We start from the raw sequence: 27,828 nt of genomic DNA, 5'->3' as shown, positions 1-27,828 counted from the left end.
AGTCCTCACTATTTCCTGTGCAACCTTCCCTAGGTGGGAAATGGCAGAATGGAATTCAAGCTATTTATTAGCCCACGAAGAAACAAGATTGCCTTCTTCAACTCTGCAGAGGGTTATGAGCAGAAGCATTCTGCGTGACTTCAGAAGAGAGAATTTGAGTGGCATCAGAAGTTTCAGTCAAGTAGATTTTTAGCTCAACAGAAAAACTTCTTAGTGATGGCAATAACTGGATGGACTCTTTGGTAGGAAGATGAATTCTTCATGCCTGGAGGAATTCCAGCACATTCTGGAAAGGCATTTGCTTTCAGTAAAGAGGAGATCTGGATGGAGGACCTTGATGTTCACTTTTGACACTTAGGTTCCATGAGCCTATGAAGCTGCTTGGCAGAAACTGATTCATCCCTTCAACAGAAGATCTGTTGATATGTCTATTTGCAGATATAAAAGTAAAAATATGCCCAAGGTAAACAAACACATTGATCCAGAGAAAACTATCTTCAGAAAATGAAATCAATTCTGCTGGAAATTCTTATAAGCTAAGCTTTCAGTTTGTATAAACAAGAAACCAAATTCTGGAGAGATGTGCAGACTCAGAAATAACCAAAGGAATTAGAATGAGGTACCAATTTTCACTGTTAGGTTGGCAAAATAATTTAAAACATGGTCATGCCCATTATATGTATCAAGAGTGACAAATTTGCTACTCCTTTTGACCTAGGTAAAATGAACCTAAGAAAATGACAGAAAATATAAAGGGGAAATCTAGGCACACAAACATCTTCATAGATGTTTTATTTATAAACAACCTAAAAGTTCAAGGAAGGACAGTGGGCTGGCTAGAGCAAGGCGGAGGCTGGAGTGGGTGAACAGAGCTGGAAGGTGGACCGAGAGCCTAGTTGCCCAGCACAGGGAAAAGCCCATGAGCACTGAGCACTGTGGGATGAGCACAGGATGTCTGGAGAGCCAAAGGCAGGTTTGGAAGCCAAGGTCACCGTGTAAGAGGTCAGAGCAGGTCAGAGACAGGATAGGCACACACACAGGTGAGGACTGAAGGGGTGTGAGGAGAGGAAAACCAACATTAACACTGGTGGTCATTCAGCTACTCTCGTTGGGGTACCTTAACTACATCCTCAGTCCTCTTAACAACCCCCAAACTAGATACTACTTTCTCTAGTTTACAGAGGAAGCCAACATTCAGAAAGCTGCAGGAACTCGCCTCAAGTGAGGTACCAGGTGTTAAGAGTTGGGACCTGACCTCAGATGCACTGAACTTCTAAACTCAAGCTCATTCCATTACTGCACTGACCCAAGTATGCAGAGACGCCTTCCGTGGACTGGCAGCCCTGTGGGTTGGCCCCACAGCTGGCCGGGTGGCTTACCCAACTGTAGCTTGATGCCCTTTCACTGGGTGGATGTCCGAACTAATGCCTATACATTTCATGGAGCAGCAGGGAAACACATTAAACAGAAAGGGAAGGATATAAACTTGATCGTATGCTACTACCACAGATATGTAAAATACACATTCATGCTCTTGAACGAAGGACTAGAAGAAATACGTCACAATGCTCGCATCTGTGCACTTTGGAACGTTTCCCCTATTTTCACAAAGATTTCTATAAAGTGCTTTTCATTTCTTCATAATTTCCAAAAAAAGTTGTAATTTAGAAATGCATCTAAGAAACCCATGGGCACAGAACAGTCATTAATACTGTTATTTACCTCCTCTAGAAAGTAAAAATAAGCCACATCTTTCTGTTTGGTCTGGCAACAGAGAACTCGTGGCTGGGGCTTCTGAAGACAGGGCCCAAACCTCATCAACTCAGGCTCTGCCAACTCAGGGTTGACTGTTCTGTCCTGCACGCTCACTGGCCTGTCACAGGAAGCAAAAGGAAGAATCTAAGTGTAAAAGCAAGGGGAAATCAATGACACCTACACTTAAAGTCACCTTCTGCAGTCATGTCTACAGCATTTGGTGAGCGTGGAAGTGTAATTTTGGACAAAGTTTGCGGGCAGATCCTCAGCTATTTAAGAGGAAATTTATTCTCAGTTTCAAATATTGCCAGGCACTTTAGAAGGCACATGTCTTTTTACTTAGGAAACATTCTTGCTCCTTTGTTAAAACAGGACTTCTAATGAGCCTACTAGACTGGCGTTATTCAAAACTGGCCTGGTGTGTGGTGTGCATGTTCAGTCATATCCAACTCTTTGCGACCCCCTGGACTGTAGCCAGCTAGGCTCCTCCGTCCATGGGATTTCCCAGGCAAGAATACTGGAGTGGGCTGCCACTTCCTACCCAGGGAATCTTCCCGACCCGGGGGTAGAACCCGTACCTCCTGCACTGGCAGGTGGATTCTTTACCACTGAGCCACTGGGACAGAAATTGGCAGTAGTGTTAAAATATGTTGCCAGCTCTATCCCAGAACTACTGAATCCAGCTCTCTAAACCAAAGCCCAGAAATCTGCATTTTAAGTACCTCAGCAAATTCTTAAGATTGGGCAAGTTTGGGAAACTCCCTGCCACACGAAATGAACTTGAGCTTTGTGTACTATTTGAATGTAATAAAACTATAGATCCTCATGGATGGTACTTTCATTTCCCCTCTCTCCAAATGGCTTGAATTAATGAGACCAATTTCCATTGATTGGTTACTGATGTTGGGACGCTCTTAAACATGCTCTGAGATTACATGGCTAGATTCTCAGCCCAGACCATAATATTCCACTCAGCTTTCAGTGGAAGTGTAAGGGCAGATTTTGCCCAGTTCTGGATTCTGACTCAGCTGCACCGCTGACAAGTCTGAGACCCTGGCCAAAACGTTATTTAACCTTTTCTGAGGCCATTTCCTCTTTTGTATGAATATAAGAACAGTGGCCCTGCCCTCATATAAGAGTCACAGTGCATCAGGTATACAATAGGTGCTCAAAAAGTCTCAGTCTAACTAGGGTATAAAAACACCTGCCCCACCCATCCAGACTCCCCATCAGAAACAGCTCTTAAGTCCTTTCTTCTCACATCCATGTCTGATTCTATTCTGCCTTACAAGCTAAAGACCAATAACATCTGCATGGCTCTTTGAGACTCATTTCCCAGATATTACCCAGATTACTTTCCACAAGAGTGCTGAGTTAGGAATCATCACCTCCACTTTAGAAGAAACGAGCTCCAGAAGGGTCAAGTGACCTTCTGAAAAGTGGTAAAAGTCACGATGTGAACTCAGACCACACAGTCTCTCACAACCTTGTTCTGTCTCTGATGTATAAGCTGTACATTACCTAAAGCAGTTCCACGTCACAGCATTTTAAACATGTATTTCCTTGACTCTCGCCACACTCTCAATAAAAGTACCTTTAAGCAGGTATCATATCATATTCGCCTGTGTAGGGAAATGCACGGAGCCTCTCAGTGTCTGTCATGCTTTGGGAGGAAAGGGGATAAGCTCAAATAGAATGCATGCTTTTCCCCAGCCTCGCATGCATTCCACACTACTAAAGCCCCAGCTGCCCCTGCCATTTAAATGGACACATCTTAATAACAAGAATTTAATGAATTCTACTAAGTGTCACAAACTCTACTTACCTAATTAACTTACATTAGACACTTAGAAAAGTCCTGGCACATATTAAGTATCTGTTATTGTTGTTATTATTATTTAATTATCCACCTAGCCTGTGTGGTATGCATTATTTTCCTCATTGTACTGCCAAGGACTTTGAGAAGTTAAGTGCATGGTCCAAGATCACACTGCTAGTCTGTGGAGAGCTGGGAAAACACCATAAAAGGAAATTCACACTTATACAACCTATTAGCAAGCATATAATATTTTATATTATTTTATATACTAATATTATTTTATATACTAAAATAAAACTTCTTATAAAGGTAGCCACATCCACTATTCACCCTAGTGACCCTGAGCTTTTGCTTATAGACCACCAATGATCTAATGGTTTAGTGGATAAAGCATTAGAGAAACCAGACGCCAAAGTTTTCCAACCAATGCCTAAAAGTCAATAACCAGAAATGACTGCCAGTATTTACTGAGCAGCACACACACACGCATGCATGTGTATGTACATGTGTGTGTGTGTGTTGCTCAGTTGTGTCCGACTCTTTGTGACCCCATGGACGATATAAATTCCATGAAATTCTCCAGGCCAAAATAGTGGAGTGGGTAGCCGTTTGCTTCTCCAGGGGATCCTCCCAACCCAGGCATCAAACCCAGGTTTCCCACATTGCAGGCGACTTCTTTACCTGCCGAGCCACGAGGGAAGCCCGGTGCTGACTTCAAAGGCACAGGCATTACAGAAAGGAAGTGCAAATCAACAGGAAGATCAAATGTGGTTTGCTTGATTGTGCACCAGGCACTTTAGAGACGCAGGTACTGAATGAGATACAAATTAGGCAACTTGAAAGATCACTTGAGATACAAGATAGGATAAATGAACTGACACCAGGTGATGTTGCCTCCAACTTCCTGAAGGTCACCCTGAACCACATCTAACATTACCATCCCCTCTCACTCTTTTACAGATTGACTCAAATTATCAGGGAAGCTGAGTCTCAGATCACATTGAGGGAGAGGTGACTGGACTGAGATCTGCCCTCTGAGGTAAGAGAAAGTAATCTGCTCCAAGACAGCCCTTCAGATCCGCAGACAGCAGTTACATCCATTATGAATTTTCTTTCCTTCAGCGTGAATGTTCTGCCTCTCAAAGGACACTGGTCACATCCACCGTACACTTAATATCCATCCTTAAATAAATGAGGATAAAGATTGTCCACAGCAAAGAATTAATGAAGCTTTATTATAGAACAAAATAGAGGAACAAAGATAGAAGTCCTTGAATGGTAAAAATATCAGCTCAAATTCTTGGCCGAGTGATAGGTAACTCAGAGTCACTTCATCCCCTTCCGAAAGGATAGGATTTTCACCATCCCCGGAACAACTCTGGTGCCAGGTTGCTGCCTGAATCTCAGCAAATCCATCTGCGGTCTTTGGAGTGAGAAGTCCAAGTTCAGAATAGGCCGGCTGACCCCAGAACCCTACTGGCTCCTGGCCCGCACACCACCATGCATGGTGGGGTCTGATCTGGACAACACCATCGCCCGCAAATCACACGCCAAGCAAGGAAAACGAGAAGGCTTTATGAAAAATCCAAAGTTTATTGCAAATTGTATTTTGCTTCCCTTCGTTCTTCATTTTTACAGGATTTATTGATATCCATGATTTTTTCACAGATGTACTTGTTGACTTTGGAGAGTCTCTGTGCAATTTCAGTTTCATCCACAGTTTCTTGTGCTATTCTGTCGTACAAACACTCTAGACAGGGAAAAGAAACAAGAAGGCCAAGGATTAATGGTGCATTCAAGTACATATCTTTACGGAAGAGAGAGGAAAATGTGCCTCCTGACATACTTCCAAAGTACCAATTCACATGGCTGGCACGGCTGCCTTTTAAAATTTTCAACACAAAATGTACTGAGAAAAGAGATCTACACTGTAAATTTATACTTTAAAAATAAAGATACAACGCCTATGTGCCCACTCCCCTGCTTAACGGGGTCCCTCTGAAGCTGCCAGACACTCCTTCCCCATCCTACCCTCTCCTCGTCCTCACCAGAGGTAACTGTTCTCCTGAATTTCTTTTTCATGTTAACACATACGGCACACATCTTTATGCAGATGGTGACTGCAGCCATGAAATTAAAAGACACTTGCTCCTTGAAAGAAAAGCTATGACAAACTTAGACAGCATATTAAAAAGCAGAGACATTACTTTGCCAACAAAGGTCCGTCTAGTCAAAGCTATGGTTTCTCCAGTAGTCATGTATGGATGTGAGAGCTGGACTATAAAGAAAGCTGAACACAGAAGAATTGATGCTTTTGAATTGTGGTGTTGGAGAAGACTCCTAAGAGTCCCTTGAACTGCAAGGAGATCCAACCAGTCCATCCTAAAGGAAATCAGTCCTGAATATTCATTGGAAGGACTAATGCTGAAGCTGAAACTCCAACACTTTGGCCACCTGATGCAAAGAAATGACTCATTGAAAAAGACCCTGATGCTTGGGAAGACTGAAGTCAGAAGAAGGGGACGACACAGGATGAGATGGTTGGACAGCATCACCGACTTGATGGACATGAGTTTGAGCAAGCTCTGGGAGTTGGTAATAGATAGAGAAGCCTGGCCTGCTGCAGTCCATGGGGTCACAAAGAGTCGGACATGACTGAGTGACTGAACTGAATGACTGACACATCTTTAAATAACATATCATCTACTCTTCCCCTGTTTTGAACTTTTACAGTGTCTCCCTACTCTGTATATCCATCTGACTTTCTTTTCATTCAGTGTTGAGAGTTACCCACACTGAAGTGTGAGTGCAGCTGCAGGTCACTTATTTTCACTGATGAGCAGTGTTCTACTGTCTGACTAATCCACACTGACTGACCCACTTTACTGTCAGTGAATACTTGGATTGTTTGCTGTGTTCTGCAATTATAGGCACTTAGGCTGTGTGTCCTGGGGCAGATAGGAAATGTTCAGTACAGGCCTTGGCTGGACCTGCCCAGTGTTAGGGTGTATGCATATTGAATTCTGAAGGCTTCCTGGTGGCTCAGCGGCTCAGCTGGTAAAGAATCAACCTGTTGACGCAAGAGACGTGGGTTCCATCCCTGGACTGGGAAGTCCCCCTGGACTAGGAATGGGCCACCCACTCCAGTATTCTTGCCTGGAAAATTCTATGAACAGAGGAGCCTGGTGGGCTACATGGGCTGTGCGTGGGTGTCTATGCACACTCAGTCATGTCCGACTTTGTGACCCCATGGGCTGTAGTACACCAGGCTCCTCTGTTGATAGAATTTTGCAGGCAAGAATACTGGAGTGGGCTGCCATTTCCTAGATCAGGGGGACTTCCCAGTCCAGGGATGGAACTCCCATCTCTTGCATTGGCCACTGAGCCACCAGGAAGCCCTCAAAGTTCAGTATGCATACATCTTAACTGATTGTTAAGGTTTCGGCCACCTGGTGGGTGTGAAGTGGTGCCTCAGGGAGGTGATACTAACGAGGCTGAGGACGGCCACTTGCACTGACTCGGCCATTTGCGGAGATGAGGCAGAGAATAAGCCCCAGACGGGACCTGACTGGAACCTGATGGTGGCCTACTTCCTAGCCCGGGGACCTGAGGCAAATCATTGCCCTAGATTCCTCACCTACTAAACAAGGATAAGAAACCACATGTGATCTTCCTTAAGGCTGCCATGAAGGATGTGATACAAACATTTTGCAATTTGCAAGATTCTGCCAAACTGTAAGGAACAGTATACCTGTATGGGGTTGTCATAGTTACTTTATGTATATGCCATTGTTTGCTCCAGGGTCTAGCACAGTGCTTGGCACAGGGGCAAGAGTAAGTAAATGCCTGTTAAATGAATAAATGGATGCATGAATGTTTCTCTAAGGAAACCTGAGGGGACACGATAATTCTGCACAAAAGGGGACTACGGCTGTGAGTGGGACTGAACCACTGGGGTAATGTAGTCCTGAGCCAGGTTTTTAACTTTGTTGCACCTGATCCTCCTAGTCTATAAAACAGGAATGGCAACCGAGTCTCGAGGAACTGCTATGGAGGATGAACAAAGTCTTCCCTGGAGGACATGGCAACCCACTCCAGTATTCTTGCTTGGAAAATTCCATGGACAGAGGAGCCTGGTGGGCTACAATCCATGGGATTACAAAGAGTCAGACGGGACTGGGCACACGCATGCACACACATCAAGTCTTGTCTACCAGGCCAGTGCACAGCAGGCAATCCTGTCAGTGGTGCAGAGCGTCAACACCGGCAGAAATCATGGAGACTAACTGGTGCCAACTCCTCCACCCACATGAGACAAGACCGAAGCTGGAGAGCAGTTAAGTGGGGGCAAGATCCCCCGTGGTCTCTGCTCTGAGCCCTTCCCTGGGGACACAGGCAGCCTGCCTCCTGCTGCCATTCAGGCTGTGGGTGTGTGTGCTATAGGCCTTCTTTCTCTGAAGTACATCTCCTCCCTACGGAGAAGGGTTTAGAAACTTTCAGCTGACCTTCACTGCTTCCTGACCAGCCTGCACTTTGTCTTGTGCTGGCCTTTTCACAGGGACTGAGACGAGAAGGCAGGTAGCCTTGTCTCTCCAGTCCTACCTCTGCTCACTCCATTTCCTGCCCCATTCCAGGCTGACCCACAAATCAGTCTTTGCTCATCTCCTCTCCAGTTACTCGGGCCTCATCCTTCACCTGACTAAATCCCACTCATTCTTCTAGATTCATTCATCTTGGAATCTCCCAGGTTGAGCCAGAGACCCCACTCTGCCTGCATTCTTGGTGCTCCCTAATTCATTTGGCTTGTTCCCTATCAAATCTCTGACCGCAACCTAATAAAACTGTGACCACACTGTCTCTCCTACAGACTAGAACCCTGGGGCTTCCCTCTCCAGCCCTGGGCCAGGGTAAGGCAGACAACTGCAGTGATGTTGCTGGAATTTGAACCAAATATGGGGTGTGTCCTGCGCAGAGGGCTGTCTCTAAGTTCAGGGGTTCGAGTCTCGCTCTAACCCTAGTTACTGGGCCACCTTGAGTGGGAACCTTCCTGGGTATCAGTCTCACGGTCTGAAAGCAGGTTAAACCCAATCATCCAAGGAGATTCTTCCAGCTCCAGGGCTCTAGTTCTCTGGAAGGTAAAAGGGTGGGTGAAGAGGAAAAGGAGAGAGGAGGGGGCAGGGGAGTGGGTGTGCTGGCCCCTGAGAGGCCCCGGCGTGAGTCAGAGAAGAGGCAGGAGGAGAAATGGGCAGATGGAGGAAGATTTTCAGAGTGGCCTCCACAGAATACCAATCACTCTCGTTTCCTGGGGGTAAGAGCACTGAATGGCCCCCAAGGTTGATTAAAAGGCTTTCGTTAGGCTCCAGATATTAATCACCTGCAGTTGCCGGGAATGTCTCCCTCTGCGAGGGAGCATTTGAGATTATTGCTTAATTAACAAGGTTTATAACAGCGTTAATGTGTCCTATTAAAAAAGTTATAAAAATTAACCAGAACTCAATGCTGTGGCTCATTTGAAAACTCAGACAGTCTGCAAAAGGTCATTTGACCTTAATAAGGGTTTAGCTGTCATTCTGGAGCTTGTCATTGCAGCCAGACACCCCTCCAGCCCTCCTGCTTTCACCTTTCTAAAGTGACATCAGCGTTCACCCCATTCCCCGGCTACCTGGTGAAGAATGGCTTCCAAACCAAAGAGAAGAAAAAAGTCCTCACCAACCCTGCGAGCACCAATGCTTTTGTCATTTTGACATGTCCAATGTGAGTAAGTGTGGTAAAGTCATACAAAACAAACATAAATAATCTCAGTCCAGAATACAGCCTGCATGGGAAGAATCAGTCAAATGCAACCTCAAATAATTAGGCTAAAAACGGTGAGTGCATGCTGCGATGGGAGACAGACTTTAAACTTGCTGGGCTGTACCTAACAACAACAACAACAAAAACAAACTGACATTGTACTTCAGGAAGACAAGAAACCCTTGGAGACCCAGGGAAGCCTGAAAGCCCACTTCAGCTCAGCTCTGATCAAACCAGATGTATGGCCTTGGGTAAGTCAATTTCCCTCTTACTCACTGGTATGGCAAGTATTATGGGCTCTAAGGGTTATTTGACCAGGTACCTAGGAGGCAAAGATACAGACAGAAGAGGACAGAGGCAGGCACAGGGTGCCCTAGGACATACAACAGAAGTGTCCCTCTACCCTGAAAGGTCAGGGAGGGCTTCCTGCAGGAAGGTTCTCCTGAGCACACCTGGGCAGTGAGTAACAGCTGGCTGGGCAGAGCAGCACAGGTGTTAGGTGGGCAGTCTGACCTACACTTCTAGTGCCAGATATAGCATCTGCAAATTCCCTAATGTGAGAGAGGACAAGGCTTGTTGGAACACAGAGGCTCATTATAGTAAGAACCTACAGTTCAAGGGCAATATGCTAAAAAAATAAGCTGGAGCTCCAGGCCAGGGGCCAGATTATGAAGGTGATTTATGACATGTTAAGAAGCTCCCCAGGTGACTCTAGTAGTAAAGAATCTGCCTACCAAAGCAGGAGATGTGAGTTCGATTCCTGGATTGGGAAGACCCCCTGAGTAGGAAACGGCAACTTGCTCCAGTATTGTTGCCTAGAAAATTCCATGGACAGAGGAGCTTGGTGGGCTACAGTCCATGGAGTCTCAAAGACTGAGCATATATAAGAAGTTTACCCTTTAATAATGGGTGCCAGGTGTCGGAGTGGTGGTAACAGGATCATACTTGGTTTTGGAACGATCACTCTGATTACATATAAAGAGAGGAGTCTGGAAGCTGCTGGGGTAAGGCAGGGGAGAAAAGAAAGAGGCAACGGGTATGGAGAGAAGCAGATGGTTTAAAAGGTATTTAGGGGCAGAACTGATGGAGAGTGAGTGAACAAGGAGTGCGGGATGAGGCATGCCTGGGTTCCTGGCAGGTGGTGGTGTGCCCTTCATCATGACGGTGAACACACAGGGCAGAGGCTCTGGGGTGAAGGAAGAGGCGAGGTGAGCAGCGAGGGGCATAGATGTGCAGGTGTCACGTGGACATCTGGGAGGAGGGGGCCAGTGGCACCCAAATGTATGGATCAGGAACCTCAAAGTGTGAACTGAGGTCAAATATATATTTGCCACCAGTCACTGATTCAACAAATATTATTAAGCACTTACAACATACTGGCCCTGAGCAAGAATCTCATAAAGCTCATGTTCTCATGGGGGTGGGGAAGAAAGACAGTCATCAAGCAAATAAATAAAGAAGAAATGCACTGCAGACTTTAGGGAGGGTGATGTGTTAAGAGAGTGATGGCAAGACTACTTCATCAGCTTGGACAGTTGGAAGTCAAGGACTCGGACTCGGAAGTCAAGGCCTCTCTGAATGACTCGGAGGCAGAGTGTGCAGACCAGAGGAAGGGCGCTGCAGGAAGTGGGGACAGGAATGAACTGTGGGAGGGCCTCAGGCAGTGGGAACTGGGAGGTGTGTGAGACGAGGCTGAGGGGTCACCGGAAGCGGATCACCAGGCAGCAGCCAAGACGATGAGTGTGGATTTCAACTCTGGGCCCTGTGCACGCTGGGGGCAATGGGAACCAAGAGGAGAGAGAGCAGCAGAGGGCAGCTTTGTAGAGGGAGAGGGAGGAGGGCTGGAGACAGAGGAGAGGGGAGGGGAGAGGAGCCCACAGAGGGGATGAGAAGCCACAGGCAGGAGGAGACCTGAGTGGGCAGGATGGGTTTCTCAGTAAAGGAGGGGCAGTCACATAGGCTGGGGAGGAGGTGGAGTCCTGCCCTGGAGGAGTGAAGAGGAGCCGGAGGGAAGCTTGACAAGGACAGACTAAGCAGAGGGCTGGAGTGGAATCCAGACGAGACGGCAGGGGCACTGCTAGTGCACACGGGCAGTGAGTGTTGACACTCTTTCAGGAAACCCGGATGTGAAGAGGAAGACATGGCAGCAGCTGGGTGATGCGGGTGGCCCCTAGGGAGTGTTTCACTTGCTTCTGTAAGAAATGAGTGAAGAAAGCATATTTAAATGGCACTGGGAAGGAACCAACAGAGTGGAAGGAATAACGTGCTTGGGAAGGTAGGTGGGCTGAAACTTAGAAAGAGAGAATGACCAGCCCCAATAAGACAAGGAAACTCTTCTTCTGGACATGAGGCATAGAACTCGGGGGAGTCCAGGTAAGCTTGTAGATATGGTGGATCGAAGCTGTGGGATGTCTTTTTCTTTTCTCTGTGAAGGAGGAGACAAGGCCATCTTTTGAAAACAGAGGTGTGGACTCTCATGGGAAAAGTAGAGAAGCTTTAAAGAGGGTTTGGAAAATTGAGGAGTGGATGAGTGAGGGAAACTTGGAGGGCGTGGCCTGTGGGCTGAAGACAGTAAGTCTGTAATGGCCTCAAGGCATATGGCTAAGGTGTTTTCTTCTAGATTGTCCCTTAGTAATGGGGACCAAATCAGCTACAAAGAACATCATGTGAATGGGGTCCAAAGCACATACAAAATGTCTCTGGGTCCACTGGGCAGCCGGGGCAAGGGCTATGATCCTGCCCTTACATGTGGACACATCGAGCGCCTACTTGGTATGAGCACTGCATGGGGCCTGGGGAAACAAAAGTAAGCAGAACTAGGGGCAGCTCAGAGTTAAGGCAAGGCAGAGCTGCGGCTCAACCCCAAGCTTTTGATATTCCTTTCCAATTTCCGCTTTCCATCGCCTCGCACTGGGAGCAGTCGGGAGGGGCCTGAAAGTTGAAAAGCACTGAACGATCATGAACTTCAATGATATGACCATCACGAAGTCATGCCAGTCCTATGGCGCAGCTCAGCAAAGAATGGAAACTTGTTTTCACAACTCAGGAGTAACGATGACCCAAGCTATCAGTCAGGCAGCCCTCTTAACCATCTGAGAGGTAAGTTTTCAGCTGAGGGCACTGGACAGGGAGGGAAAGTGGTTCACAAGAAACCATGTGAAGAGTCGATCAGGGGATGGCTTGCAGGTCTCAGCATGGTGTTTCTTCAGCCCTCACTGACTGAGCTACCAGCGTGTCAGGCCCTGTGTGAGGCACGGAGGACAGGGAGGTGAGTTTCACACGGTCACACTAACATCTGAGGCAGACACATGGCAGATGACTTTATACCACGGCGTGACAGTGATAGCCGGTCACTGGGAGGCACCTGGGACCTGCTGAGTCACATTCCAACAAGCGTAACAGAATCAGAGGTCGGCCACCCCTTGGGGAGGCAGGGCTGTGTCCCCAGGAAGGACTCTTTCTCAGGATGACCTCCTAAATTAGGCTCCATCATTTCAGACAGTGGGCAGACTACAGGTTACCTCTGCTTGTCTAAAAATAAGTGTCTGCCTAAATCAATTAACCATGAATCAGCCATCCAGGGAGGCAGCCGAGCTTTAGAACAAACCCCAGATCAGAGTCAGCCAGGTGGGTTTCAATCCAGGCTCTGAAAGTTGGTCAGCTAATCTGTCTTGAAATCTGGACCTCTAAAATACACCCTACAACTGGCCATTTTTCTCTGTCTCCACTGCTCTGACCTCAGTCTATGGCACCACTGCACCAGCCTCCCAACTGGCCTCCCATTCAGTCCCTCCCACCAAAGACTCCGTATTATCTTTTTCCTGCAAGAAGAATAAGTTAAGCTATTCACCGTGGCCTTTACAGCCCAAGATCATCCCTCGCCCCTCCCACCACTCTGGCCTCAGTCTCCCTGAACTCATGACTCTGCAGCTGGCTGGGGCTTCTTCACCCCTTGAGCATCCTAGCCTTTGAACCTGTTATTTATTCTGCCTCTTTCACACCCCCTCAGAATCATATAGGACTGCCTCCTCCACATCCAATTCCCAGCTCGAAATCAACTCTTCGAACAGGTCTTCTCCACCCACCCCAGCTGACATAGCTACTGTCTCACTCAGATATATATCACAGCCTTTCATCAATACCTGAAATTATCTGATTTGTTTGTGGACATATTTGTTGCCTGCTCTACAACCTGGTACAAGGCCTGTTCTAAATGCACATGCTGACTGGTTGAGTCTTACTTTCTTCATCAAAACCTGGCAGCTAGACACTTAAGAGACGAGTGGTTAGGAGTACAGCTTCTGAAGCCAGCCCTCCTGGCTAGGACTCCTGGCTTTAGTCTTAAAACTGTGTGATCTGGGCAAGTTACTTAACATCTCTGTGTCTAGTTTCCACATTAATAACAGGGATGATATTAGCAGCCAACAGAAGGGAGAGTTATGTGTTATGAAGATTAAATGAGTTAATATGGACCTGAAATATCCTAAGTGCTCAGAATAATGAACGATTATTATACTCTCTCTGCTCCCATGTACTTTGCTGTCTCTGTAATCTGCATTGTCTGTACTGTAACTAGCTTTTCTGTGTTCACCTTCCGCACGAGACTCTGAGCTCCTTGCAGATGGAGACTGTGTCTTAGCCCTTTCTAAGTCCTCCATACACAGTAGAGTCTGGTAAAGAATAAGAGCTCAGTGAACAGATGGAGAACAGGTGGGAGAGACAGAAGAGAGAAAGAAGGAAGAGGAAAGAAAGAGGAGAAAGGAAGGCACGAGGGAAGGAAAAGGAGAGTCCAGGTTAGAGCCCTACCTTTGGGGAAACAAACAGGCAGAGAGACAGGGAGTCCCGCCAAACCCTCCCAAACCGCAGAAAAGAAGCTCAGTCTGGCAACCGTCGGCTGGTCGTCATCTTACTAAGTGCTCCAGGCATGATGCTAGGACCCCCAGGAGCTGGTGTCCTAGCCTTGACCTTCACATGCTCTACACAGCAGCCTCCTTTCCCAATCCTGCACCTTTGCCCCGAGTACCTCTCTTTAAACATATGCATCCCCAGGCCTGGTGGACCCTTCAAGGCCCGCTTCAGTGACCCACTTCCCAGGGACCCTCCCTGACTTTCCAGCTAGGGGTCTCCTGCCCTCCTGAGAGCCCCCTTCTGGGCCTCTAGCATGTGAGCTCCCTGAACTGCACTTGTGTCTGGAGCCCATCTGCCCTGTTACATGTGAGCTTGCCCAGCACCAGGTCCGTGTCTGCTCCTGTGTTCCTGTGCCCAGGCCAGGGCCTGGCACAGGGAGGCTTCAGCAGGTGTGCTGAACTGAAATGTGCCCCGTGCGTTCCTGACAGAGTTGAGGGCAGGACCTCAGTCCCTGCGTCTCCAGTGCAGGACTCACCTCTGACGATGCTTAGTTTGTGGGGCGAGAGGGGTGGCTTAGGGACTGCATCTTTCTTTTTTTTTGTGGCAACTCCTGTGACGCTTCTGTTCTTCAGAACATCTGTTCCCCAAATCATGACTGCCAAGTTCTTTGTGTACTTGGAATCTCCTTGGGTGACTTGCAGCTGGTGCCATTTCTCCTCATCAACCCAAATCCCGCTTCCCAGATGGACCTGAAAGGGAGAAGAACGCAAGCGAGCACCTGTTTAGTTGGACAGGATGGTGGCGGGAAGCTTTTCCTGTCCTTTAAACGACACTGCTGCACATCTACAAGAGATCTGCTCCATAAATACTAACCACCTTTCTTTCAGGGAAATAATCACACGCATTTACTGAACACCTGTAATGTGCCAGGCCTTATGCTATTGCTTTATATTTACTCTCTCAGATCTTCACAGCAACCCTGGAAGGAAGGTGTTGGGACACTATTTTCATTTCAGGTAGAAAAACCAGGTTGGGAGAGGTGCAGCCACTTTTGAAAAGTCGCTCAACTATGAAGTTGCAGAGTGGATTTATGTTGTCCGGGTGGGGCTCTCTAGGTGACTCCAGGGTACAGCGGGGTGTGGCAGCCACAGCCGCTGGAGTGGGGAGGGAGACTGCCCAGGTCCTGCCACTAGCGGAGTGTGTATGCATGCTCTGCCTGTCTCTGGCTTCAGTTTTCGGGAGCTGAGCAGGGAGAGTTACATTTCAGCTAAGTTCCTTCTGGCTCAGAAAACCTATGATTTTAACAAATTAAACACAACCACTGTGTCCCTGGTCTGATTCTGACGGCACACAGAACAAAACACAACCTTCTGCTCCTTATAAGGGAAGCGCTCAAAGTTTCAGAGTAGAGTCCATAAACGCAGATGTCCCAGAATAATCTAGCAAGGAGCTTTGAGATTTCCTTTTCCTTTCTGGCTCTTTTAACAACTTAAAAACCATTTGCTGATGTTAATCATTTAAAAATGAAGTTCTGACTTTGACCTTGCCATTCATGCTGCATTTCTACCGAGTCCATGGAGGGTGGACGTGGCCTCTGTGGGGACAGTGGGAGAGGCAGCCGCTGATGAGTTAAATTTTCTGAGGGGACTGGAAAGTCCCTGCCAAGGTCCTTGTCTTCAGAGACCATCAGTCGTGGACCAAGCATGGTCAGGAGATACCCTGGGAGAGTCCTGGTCTGAGAGACAGCATACACACACCCAGACTGACGGCAGACTCGCAGGACTCAGGGTTCAGAGATATCTGAAGAGCTCTCTACTGAAGATCGACTTGGAAAGCACAGTGGGCATGCACAGATAGATGGGGAGACAGGTCAACCAGCAACGCTTCTTCCTTCACCAATTACTGCGATTTTCAGACCATGAACAAGAAAAAATAGAGCAACATAGCCCACCCACGAATGTCAGCAGGTAAACAATCTAACATTGCCACACCCAACTTCACTTCCTTTTGCTCAAAGGACCATTCAGACCTCTGCAGGCATCATATCAGGTAACCAGATCCACCTGACCTCCCTGTGCTGCAAACCTCAGTGCTGCAACTCTGCTCACACAGTTCAGAAGATAAGCAGCCCTTGAGTGGGATGTGTTGGCCTGGGGCCGCTGGACAACATCTACTCGAGGTCGAGTCTGGCCTTTTCTCTGCAGCCTGAACTGCAGGTGGGCAGTCTGTGTACCAGATCAGGCCTGCTGGCGACTAGCTCCCTCCTGCTCCCTGTTGGACCCCAAGTCACCTCCCTGGAGGACTCTCTGTGGCTACCCATGCAAGCTTCTTGAGACAGAAGAAAACAAGGGATGCAAATTAGATTAAACACTGAAACAGAAACCCTTGGAGATGGAGGGCAACTTCGATTTTCCAAAGATCTTTGCTCTTTTCTATTCAAGCCTTGTTTTCCTACAACCTTTCAATTTGTTGTTCTTTAAAGAGAAGTGGTAGTCATCTTGGTCAATGTTCTTCTACAAGAGAAAGGGGACACTAATATTTCTTTGAGTACCCATTATGAACTAGGTATTCCACTCTTAATTATAAACATAATGACCTTAAGAGATGGAAACAGGTAGAAATATTTACAGACAGGGACAGAGATTCAGAAGGACTAATAAGTTTTCCCAAGACATACTATCAGAAAATTTTGGAATCAAGGTCCAACTCTAAAGCCGCATGACCCTGCAGCCCATACTCTCTTGGCCTCCTGCTGCTGCTGGTGTCATGGTGGTGCCGACGTGGTGGAGACACAGCAGATTTATGTTCACCTGGCTTTCCTCCTGAGCCTCCTCTGCACCTGCCCGGCCACTTTGCTGGCCAGCACCCACTGTGGGTCACACTGCAGTCAGGGAAACCTGGAGAAAAGCCACGGGCTGGCCTTCCTGTCCCCAGTCCCTGCCCCGACCAACCCACGCTGTAAACACTGCCAGATCAATTCCCTAAAACACAGCTTTCCTTCTTTGACTAGATGACTTCCGCAGTCTTTCAACTGTGTTTTTATGTTAACCCTCTGGAATCTTGAATGGACCCCTGTTTTCTGTCACATCAAATGCAACGTCCTCAGTTGGTTTTAAAGGTCCTCTAGAATCCTGTTTCCATTCAACCTATTAAGCATAGCATGTCTACCACTCAACAATGTCCCTAAACTCACTCATTTTCTCCTACGTCCAGTGTCTGGTGACAGAAAAAGGACAGGCTCTAGAGTCTCCTCTCTCTGTGAATCCGAGCCCTTCTACCTACCAGCTGGATATCTTGGGCTAGTCACTCTACCTCTCTGAGCCTTTCCTTCCTCAGCTGTACCAGAGACAGATCACCACCTGAATAAAGAGCTGTTTTGAAGATAAATGAGATAACATGCAGACAGTATCAGGAGGGTAGCGCAAACCTGAAACTGTTACTTTTGCTGCCTTCTTTCCCCTATCTATGTCTCTGTTCATGCCTCTCCCCCACCCAGGGATAAAAGCCTTCCCTTACATCTCCTTAGCCTAATAAGCTTTTAAACCCCAGCCCCCAATGAAAGAAAACCTCAGCCCCCAATGAAAGAAAACCTCCGTCACTACTCTTGGGCTAAGTTCTATCCGCTCTGAATTTCTAACTTACTAAGAGCCCTCACTACCTTTGCAGTCTATCTCCATGAGGAGAGGTCCAGGCTTTGCCTCTTTCGTCCTCTACAAAGTGGCTCAGACTAGTCTGAACACAAAGCTGTAAGAAACTGATGCACATATTTAATATGTCTTAATGGCACTGGCTTTCAGTTCAGATGAGCTGCTGTTCCTTGAAGAAGAAAATATTTTCTGACATGCACTCGAGTACAAGGCCAGCTACGCACACAGAAAGAAAAAGCCCTGGGTAAGACTGATCACAGGAACAGGCTGGGGCATTTGGGACAAGGGTTCCTGAGGTCAACAGAGCTCAGGGTCTCCTAGAGCAATGCCCCGCTTTCAAGGATGCGGCAGAACAGCCTGGAAAGAGCACCAGCCTGAGAGCCAGGTGACCTGGCCTCCAGCTCTTGCCTGCCTCTGTTCTGGTGTACAGCTGTAGACGAGCCCCCTTCTGGATGTATTTCCCCATCCATCCCGTATATAAATTATACTATTTAAACTTTGATGGTCTTTGAAGCTTTACGATTCAATGAGTTTTTGAAATGAAATATCTTAAGACAAAGAAAAGAGATGCGCTTGAGCCAAATGAGAAAGTAACTCTTATGGCAAACCCTTATTCACATAAACCACAGTTCACTATTGGACTGAAATGTTAGCCTTAACGCTTTCAAGGGAGGTCATTAAAAATATGGCATCTGGAAGGATGGGACTTGATCAAATGCCTTTGTGAAATGTTTTGGAGGACAAAACTAGCTTCCTACTAGGAAACGGATCTCATTCCCATGCTCTGTGCATCACAGAGATCGAGGCAGAAAGAAGCAAGGGTCTGAAACGACAGCAGAGCCAAGAATAATAATGACTACTTCTGGGATGTGGGGGATTGCTGTTCTAAGCAAGCTGCTGAGCATTTCCAGGATGTCTGCTTCCTTCCCCTCCCTTAATCAATTCCTTTGACTATAAATTGGTGGAAACAAAAGCCAGTTAGTTTTATAGCAACATATTGGCCATAATCAATGATAAAACAAACTTGGCACTTTCAAGATAGGTTGTGCAGCTTGAGTATGAAAAAATCAAATGACATTTGAGAGACACAATTTCCTAGAGGGAAAATGATCCTTTCAAAAGAGACCCTCATAATGCCCAGAAACTGTCCACCAGTCTTTAAAACAAGAGAGAAATAGATTTCTCTTAGAAGCTACTTTAAGAAAAAGTCTGTAGTCATTCCATATGTGGTTGTGCCTAAAAGAAATTAACAAAGACTGAAAAGTCTTTTCTTCATCTCTAACTGCTGAAGGTTCACCAAAGTTAGATACACAGTTTAAGTCATTTTTAATGACTTCGGAGAGCATTAATTCGATCCTACCTGGCACAGCTAGAGATGCTGAGGCCCAGAGAAGGGAAGCCCCCACTCGGAGTCACACAGGTAGGACAAAAAGTTAAGCTTACACTCAGGCTCCAGGCTGCCTGCTTCCACTCTGTCATGCCACCTCTTCCCTGCAAAGCAGATTCTTAAAGCCTGTAGGCTGCAGCAAGGCAGGGCAGAACAGGCCTGTGGTTTGACCCATCTGTTCTGCCTCTGCAGGGGAGGAAGTGCTCTGAGGGAGTCGAGGGCACGTGGATAGAAAGAGGAGGGCAGCATATCCAAGGGAGCCCGGAAGACCAACAAGTGTCATTTCCTTGGCTTGACAATGCTTGCTTTGGCTCAGCCTGGCCAGCTGCAGGGATGTATCTGGAGAAACCCAAATAAAACAACCTTTCCTTTCTCATCAACCTACTGGGGAATGATACTGGATAAACAGAGACCTTTTGAAGCATAAGGCAAGAAAAACAGACTGACACAGATGAGTCTCTGGGGAGAAGGAGAGGTGATGTCTATAACGCATGCCTTGGTGGCAAAGACTATTATAGTAAAACTGAATATGACCAGGGCCTAGACAAAGAGAGCCAGTATACTTCCTCCAAGATGAATTCATTTGGATGTAGGAAGAATATTAGAAGTCTTCTCCTTGCCCTGCTGCTATGTCATATATGTGATTTTAAGACTTCCAAAGGCTATTCCATTACTTTTTACCCTGCACTAATATAACTACTAATAGTGCTTAAGTTTTCTTTCATAAGTTTTTTTTCAAGAGTCTTCCAAAAAAATCTGAGGAGTTGTATGTGGTCCTAGGACTGTGGGCTAACCAAGCTGAATGTACAACTTGAAAGCAGCTTAGGGGTAAGGAGCATGTCCCATTCACCTCTGTATCCCCGGCATTTAGGGTTAGGGTAGGACTTAACAACACACAGGTACTTTGCAAACAATGAATGAATAACTACTCAGTCACAGCCATATCTGTAAATCAGATATCTCATCTCGAGATCACCTTATACATTTTATACATCTGGTTTCATCAGATTATCATTTTAAATTATCTTTCTCACTAATAAGCTATTTTTAAATGTTAGTTTAGTTTTACAGTTGCTTTGGCCCAGTATTTACCAAAAAAAAAAAAAAAAAAAGAAGAAGAGAAAAAGTCCTAATAAAGCTCCACTGATTATAGCACATGGATTCTGGAAGCAGTCACAGGGCTAGGCCTGAAGGCCAAGCGGTCGCTGTATCTCGGGAAGCTCCCACCATACCCTCCACCTTCGCGCTGACTAGCCCACACTTGCAGGGAATGGAGAGTGAGCTTGAGACACTACCTTGCCATTGTCTAGGATATACTTGTCCATGACAGGTGCAGGAGCGGGGTAATAGGACGACGTATTTGCTTCCTCACTGAAAGTGCTCCGTAACTCCGGCTCGGGCTCGAGACATTCTGACTTTACTTTTTCCAAGTCAATGGCGGGACCTAGGCAGTTAAGAAAAGAGATCTGTCTAGAACTCCAAGGAAAATCAAAGGCAAATATTTTAACTAGGCATCTGTCAGCACATAGTGGCACACACACAAAAATATGCTGGCTTATTTTTGTCCATTGGACTACAATTAAACCCCAGCTTGAAAATAATATGAGGTATGAACATCACAGGGGAAAAGGTGGCAGACAAGAATGGACTAGATTCTAATTAAACATGAATGAGAAGCAGTCTTCTAGGGTGTCACTGTCTGAATGAAAATGCAAGGGATTCAACTTCCTGCAGGGGAAAGAGGTCCTTTTAAGACTGGGGTGGAGACAGCGTAGCAATGACTGCAGTATGCAAAGTGTGTATTTGCCAAAACCCCATCCCTGCAGCCTACGTGAAACAGGCCACAGCAGAAGATAGGAAAGCAGGGGGAGAAATGCAAAGGCCTGCCCCGCCCAAGACCTAGTATCTAGACAGACGCATTTCAACCAAGAAATTAAAGTACAATACAGATTAAGCCTCTGATTGCCTGAACCGGCAGCTATCCTGATTTTTATTTTAATGCAATCAACACAAATTATGTACGGTTTAAACAGTAAAAGGCAGGAGATAAGTGGTGGTGGTTTCTAAGGAGGACTTTTTTTTCCTCCATTAGCTTTTTAAAATGATGGACTATTTTTCAAATCACCTGTTGTGTCTTGATTACCAAAGGGCAGAAAAACAGGGTAAGGCCGGATAACTTGATTAACTTTTATAGGCGAGCAAATCCAAAGGCCAACGGAGAGTTTTGGCATCCTGGAAATTCTCCCTATGCAAGTATTTCAGGAGTTAACTGGGATCAGAAATTTAGCTACTGCCAAAGCCGGTCCCCAGGACTGCGCACGTAACTTAAGTCACCAGTAAGTTTCTTGATCCAGGCTTCCCTTATTCTTACCATGTGGGCCGCTTGGTACGGAGCTGTTTGTGTGCCAAAGCCCTCACCAACAACCTGGCTGCAATTTACTGTGCTAAATGGCCATACCCTTGGCTTTGGCTGGTAGTGAGGAAGGTATTGGTGATTTTGTTACAAAAATTCCTCACGATAGGGCTTCCTAGACCGATAAAACCCTTTCTGAGTTGCTGGTAGCTGCAAGACAGATCTCGGAAGTCTCCAACAACACAGGTGCATGCGTGCTCAGCGCGTGAGTGTGTGCTCAGTCACTGCAGTCGTGTCTGACTCTGTGCGACCCTATGGACCCTCGAGTCCACTGGACTCCTCTGTCCATGGGGTTCTCCTGGCAAGAATACTGGAGTGGGTTGCCATGCCCTCCTCCAGGGGATCTTCCTGACCCAGGGATCAAACCCACGTCTCTAGTCTCCTGCATTGGCAGGCGAGTTCTTTACCACTAAGGGCACCTGAGCAGCTCAATGAAGTGTGAAGGCACAAAGCTGAATGCAGCGAGGCTGGGGAGCAGCGCAGAGCTCACTGAAAAACAGGACTCATCTTGGGAGACCGAGTTTAGGTCTTATTCCTAGTTTGGCTATATTTTAATTGTGTGATCACAGGCGAGTGAATTGTCGATGCACAAGCTGTCAGAATGAGGGACTGATAGCATCGTCACCATTCTAGGAGCATCTCCCAATTTTGCATGACCTACTCAAGAGCTGGGCCTAAGGCTTTCTTTTCTTTGTCCCCAGCCCCTGGCATGAGGAGGTGTTCTCTGACTGTTTGCTAAATGAACAAAAGAATGGCAAGAATGAATGAATAACTCTAAAGTTTCAGAAGCAGATGCCATAGTTTCTCCTCTCTTTGTATGAGATCTCGGTTGTATTTCTGAGATATAAGCAAACTCAAGTGGAGCATCTGATCTTTTCTTAGGTCAGGGAAGAAGCAAGTACTTTGGCTTTCCCCAAAGGGCATGGCTGAGTTGGCTCCTGAGGCCTCTTCCTGCTCTGACATGCAGCAGCAAGATAAAGGAATGGGGCCATGCAGCCAATGGAGCACAGGTCATCTTAGGAAAAGACAGTGTCCCTCCTCTAAAGCCTCCTTTTCCTTCTGTGAGAAGAAGATGGTGGACAAGAGAACGAACCCAACTCAGCTCTGACTTCAGTCTAGTTCTCGTCCATTTATCTCCACAACAGCTGCCAAAGAAATCTACTCACAACCAAATCTTTCCCGGCTTAGGCTCCCACTACCCTCAAAATTAAGTTGTGTACCATAGCCTCCTTAAGACCCTGAATATAGCCAGCTTCTTCTTGATCTCTGGCGCTCAGTTCCTGTTCTCCCCAGATGCTGTCCCTCAGGTGCTGTGCTGTCCCAAGTGTCTGAGCCTCTGGACGTGCCACTGTTTTGGCCTTGAATGCTGTCTCATCTGCCTGTCGAGTCTCTGCTCAGACTGCAGAACAGAGCTTAGGTGTCTCCTTCGTGAGGCCTTGCTCTGATCACTACCAGGTACAGGGTCTCTACATCGTAAATACTTCCAGCAAATTATATTTGGAATCATCTACCAATCTGTCTGCTGTTCACATCAAACTGTGAAGCTCCTCAAGGGTAAAGTTTTACTCTCTTTGTAATCTTGGCACCTAGGGCAAGTCTGGCACCATTCAGGCTCTCAGTAAATTCTTCATAACATGAGAGGAGAGAGTGAGTTGTGGGCAAGAAAGAGACATAAATGGGCTGAGGCACAGATTCTGAAATAAAGCCCTGCTGCTGAATGGAAGTGCCTGAGGTGAATGGGATGTTTATAGGTATTTGTTCTCAAATACCTGTGACCTTTTTGCAGCCCAGGAAGTAGAAGTTAGGGCTGTAAAATGGAAACTGGAAACATCTAGCCAGGGGAACGGACAGTTCTGATGGCTACACAGCGACACATAAAGAGCAGGAGCTGAGAGCAAAGGGTCACCTCTCTGGCTCCACCCTCACTGGTCCTCTCTTCTAAGGCGGACTCTGCTCCCTAGTGGCCTGCCTAGCCAGGTCCTTGGGTCTCCCTCCTCCCCTGGTAATAGTTAGCTGCACTCATCTATTTCTCTCTCTGCCACCCCCACTAGACTGTAAGCCTTAGGGCAGATGGAGACTGTGTCTTTTTATATTAGAGACCAGGGCTCAGCACAGTGCTTGGTGCCAATTCAATTGTCAACAGGTAATTTTACACATCAATAAGTACTTAACCCTTCTGACTCTTGTTGCCTCATCCTGAAAGGAGGAATGACAACAGTGACTCAGCCAGGCTGCAGGGTAAAGGAGTTAGCCTCATATATGTAATGATTCACACAGACTCTGGCATGGCGTGGGTGCTCAGTAAATGGTGGCTCCCCACCCCCACCCCCGCCTCACGCAGGGGTCATATTTGGGCGCTCAAGTTAGTCACTGCTAATCCCTGGGAATCAGGGCCCCGCCGGTCTTCTTTTGCCCCAAGTCCGTGGCACGAGCCTGGCCCAGAGCAGGTGCTTAGGCTCTCACGGCACATACACCCACACTAGGCTCCCCTCTGCCAGCTTGCTCAAGGACCAACAGAGTTGTTTCGTCAAATGCTGAGCCTATTGTAATGGGATCTTCCTGCTTCCAAGCTCTCAAGGAACTCTTATTTCCTAACATCCCTGATCAGCACATTTAATACCTGACGGCTGCCAGGGATTAGCACTGCTCTCTGCCACTGCCCCCTCTGGCATTGTATACAGAAGGACCTGGTGTCTCAGCAAGGAGGACAGACCAACCAAAGGCTCTTCCTGGAAGCGGTTCGTCAGGAGACCCGGGTGTGAATCCTTAGACACATCTCCATCACCTCTCTGTGCCTCAGCTTCCCTACCTGCGAAATGGGGAGTGCCAATAGCCTCCAGAGAGCGAGGCAGGCGCACAATGGAGGCTCAGACACCGGCTCAGAAAATGGCAGATGAATGAAGGGATGAATCAGTCAATAAAGCAGCGTGTTTAGTAGTACAGAATCAGAAAGAAAAGGAACAAAAAGCATGTGGTTTCTTCCCAGAGAGGAGGGAGGGCCTCTAGTGCTTTTAATTTAAAAGGGGGAGAAAAACACTTCACTGCAAATTTTAGTCGGCTCCACTATGATGCTGGCAATTTACATCTCATTACAACAAACGCTTCAGATTGCTGTTTTGCTTTTAAAAATTTCTGAGGCATTGTTCTCCTTCAAACACATGTGACCAAATTAGCCACGATAATAAGCACTTGTGCTAAGAGACGGCACTGCACGATCTGGTGCAGATATTTTAAGTAACAAAGCAACTTTTTTTCACTTTGTGGGAAGAGTAGGAATCAAAAAAAAAAAAAGCCTTTTGATCCACTTCAGGTTTATTTTGGAGAAAATAAAATATACCTTCCATAGAGAGAAACCTCTCAGCTGGGTTAAAAAAAAAAAAGCTTTTGAAAGAGTATAAAAGACACCGCTTGTCTTTTCATTCAGTCATTCATGAGCCCATTCATCACACAATCCCTGACTGCATACCAAGATCGAGCCCTGGAAGAGGCACTGGGGACCCGGAGACAAATACAGCATGCCCCAATTCTGGAGACGCTGAGAATATAGCACGTGAAACTCTCATTATACTGCATACAAATAGCTGTGAGCTGTCGGACAAACACTGGATTCAAAGCTAGAAAACCTGCTGCAAATCCTGGGTCTATTATCCTGGGTCTTTACCTTTTTAAGCCCCAGAGGCCTTTCCCATAAAATGGGAATCGTGGCACACAGTAAGGGGCTTGGTAAATGTTTGCTGGCACCACAGATAAATGAAACTATAACATTCTCTCTTCTTGTCTGGCTTAACTGGACTAACGCCATTCTCCCTGAAAATCTTTCTAAGAAGTTGACGCTTATGTTCTATTTGCGTGTTCAGTCATGTCCGACTCTTTGCTGCAACTCCTCTGTCCACAGACAGGAGGTTTAAAAATCACCCATTTCTTCAAAATACGTATGTTTGGACACTAAAAATCAATTCTGACTTCTGTTGAAACAAAAAAGGCTAATAATATTAGATTTTCTCTTGAAAAGTATTAAAGTCTTCCATTTATTCCTGCAAATGAACAGGACTTTTCTCTGCTACTGGTATAATTCTAGTTTCTTCCTAAATATAAAGTGAATCAAAAAATCAAATCAAAATCCTTAAAGCATATGCCTACTTTGGTGGCCCAGAGGCATACTGGGTTTGTCAAAAAAAAAGATGATTCTACTTGTTGAAAAGGAGCTGAGCATGGGAAGAGCTACAGCAAAGAAGGAGATACACAGAGGCCTTGGAAAGAGATGGGAGATGGTCCACAGCTGGGCAGCTGGATCTCCTCTCTCAGAAGGTATCGGCCACTCTCGCTGTTGCTGCAGCTATGCATATGGTTCTTAGCCCCGTTGAGCTTTCAGTGCGGGCAGGGACAAAGCTGGTCTCATTCCTTCAGTGAGAGTCTGTTAGGTACCCACCAAGTGCCAGCCCTGAGCGAGGTAGCTTCAAATGATGTGCTGTCCAGTAGTGGAAAGAGACAGACCACAGACCATTAATACCATCCCGCAAGAGTAAGGATAAAGACTTGGGAATGCAAGCAGAGGAGGAGGTGCCACACCTGGAGGAGACTAGGAAGGCTTCAGAAGGACAGTCACAAACTTCTGGGCTGGGGCTTGGAGCTGGCCGCACGGGTTGGAGTGGGGTAGTTATCGTCACATGGGGAAGGCAAGTGGCACATTATGGAGGCTCACTGATGGACCAGGATGTGGGCAGCGGCATGATCTGCACAGGTTTGCAGAGAGATAACCATGGGCTCAGGGACCCTGGAAGGCCTTGAGGGACAGGTGAGCTCCTGGAACTTGAGATAAGGTCGAGGGAAGATGGCGGGATGGTCAGGCAGGGCAATGGGATCACTGTCAGCAGCGGCTCCTTGGGGTCCTTCCCCCGACCCTCCCCGTTTTCTGAGGGCTCTCTGTGGGTGAGGGTTGGAGTAGGCTTTGCTAGGCAGAGGCAGGAGAGGCCATTCCAGCCCTAAAGACTGGATTGGGCAAGACCCCTGCAGCTCTTGCCTGCCCCCTACCACCTCACAGTGGGGCTGGTCCCTTGGGGAGTCAAAACTCTAGAGCAGCAGAGCTGGAATGGACCCAGAGAGCCCCCTCTATGGAGCAGAAGCCCAGCAAGACAGGCGTGGCAGGAGGGGGCCCAGGTCCCCAGTCGTGGTGGTCAAGGTAATTTACTCATATTCGAGAACTGTAGGGGCCTGTTTCAAAGGACATATTTGCTTCTCCCTGTAAAGGAAAGGTGACTGACACCTACTGAACATCTGTATTAGCTGCTGTTGCTGTTGTTTAGTCACTGTCGTGTCTGATTCTTTGCGATCCCATGGACTGTAGCCCGCCAGGCTCCTCTGTCCATAGGATTTCCCAGGAAGGAATACAGGAGTCGGTTGCCATTTCCTTCTCCAGGGGATCTTCCCAGCCCAGGGACTGAATCCATGTCTTCTGCACTGGCAGGCAGATTCTTTACTGCTGAGCCACCAGGGAGACCAATTTTACACCAAAACAACTATTTAAAAAAATTCTTTAAATCTTGACACCCCAGGATCAAGTTATTTGTTTACTATCTTCCGGGTTAGGATGGAAACTCTGAGGTCAGCCACTGTCCTGATCACAGCCGTATCCCAGCATCCAGTGCAATGTCCCTGGCATACAATGAATACTCATCAAACACGTGCTTAATTCTTAGTAATTTGCCGAAAGTAAAAAAAAAAAAAAAAATTCAGGGTTGCTAGACTCTGAAGGCTTGCTCTTACCACAGCCCTACACACCTTCAGCTAACTGCGGTTTTCAGGCTGCACAGGCTTCTCACGTAATGTCCACCTTGTGGGACCCATACTGCATCTCTGACCTTCTTTTGCCTTCCTAGGTGTCTGTGAAGAACTCCACAATTGAGGAGGGGGTGCAGTGGGGAGAAAGTGAGTCACCAGCATTCATCTCACCTTTAGGAGCTCTGAGCCCGTCCTCTGCCAGCTGGTGGTCAATGCTGGGCTGGCTCTTCATCTGTGGTCCTGCCACTATCCACCCACCCCAACTGTCTGGACCCAGGCAGCGTTCCAAATGGCAAGGATATGCACAACAGCACGGGTCTGTCCTGCCAGACAGGCGCTGAAGGCCCCCACACATGTGCTGAGTGCACACGAAACGGCCTTTGGTTCT

General features: G+C 47.0%; 1 protein-coding gene across 1 annotated transcript in view; it reads right to left on the bottom strand.

Moving 5' to 3' along the window:
- Window positions 1–4,781: 4,781 nt before the first annotated feature.
- BEND5 (BEN domain containing 5) overlaps window positions 4,782–27,828 on the bottom strand; it is a 48,650-nt gene continuing 25,603 nt past the window's right edge. The window contains exons 4-6 of the mRNA XM_040231212.1: window positions 20,545–20,693; window positions 14,751–14,964; window positions 4,782–5,324 (exon numbers count right to left, since the gene is read on the bottom strand). Coding sequence (XP_040087146.1) covers window positions 5,167–5,324; window positions 14,751–14,964; window positions 20,545–20,693 — 521 coding nt within the window. The 3' untranslated portion in view covers window positions 4,782–5,166. The remainder of the gene's footprint in view (window positions 5,325–14,750; window positions 14,965–20,544; window positions 20,694–27,828) is intronic.

The sequence above is a fragment of the Oryx dammah genome, unplaced genomic scaffold (assembly GCF_014754425.2).
Source record: "Oryx dammah isolate SB20612 unplaced genomic scaffold, SCBI_Odam_1.1 HiC_scaffold_28, whole genome shotgun sequence".
Taxonomy (NCBI): Eukaryota; Metazoa; Chordata; class Mammalia; order Artiodactyla; family Bovidae; genus Oryx; species Oryx dammah.
The sequence above is the reverse complement of the archived record's forward strand: the minus strand, read 5'-3'. Positions and strand labels throughout refer to the sequence as shown.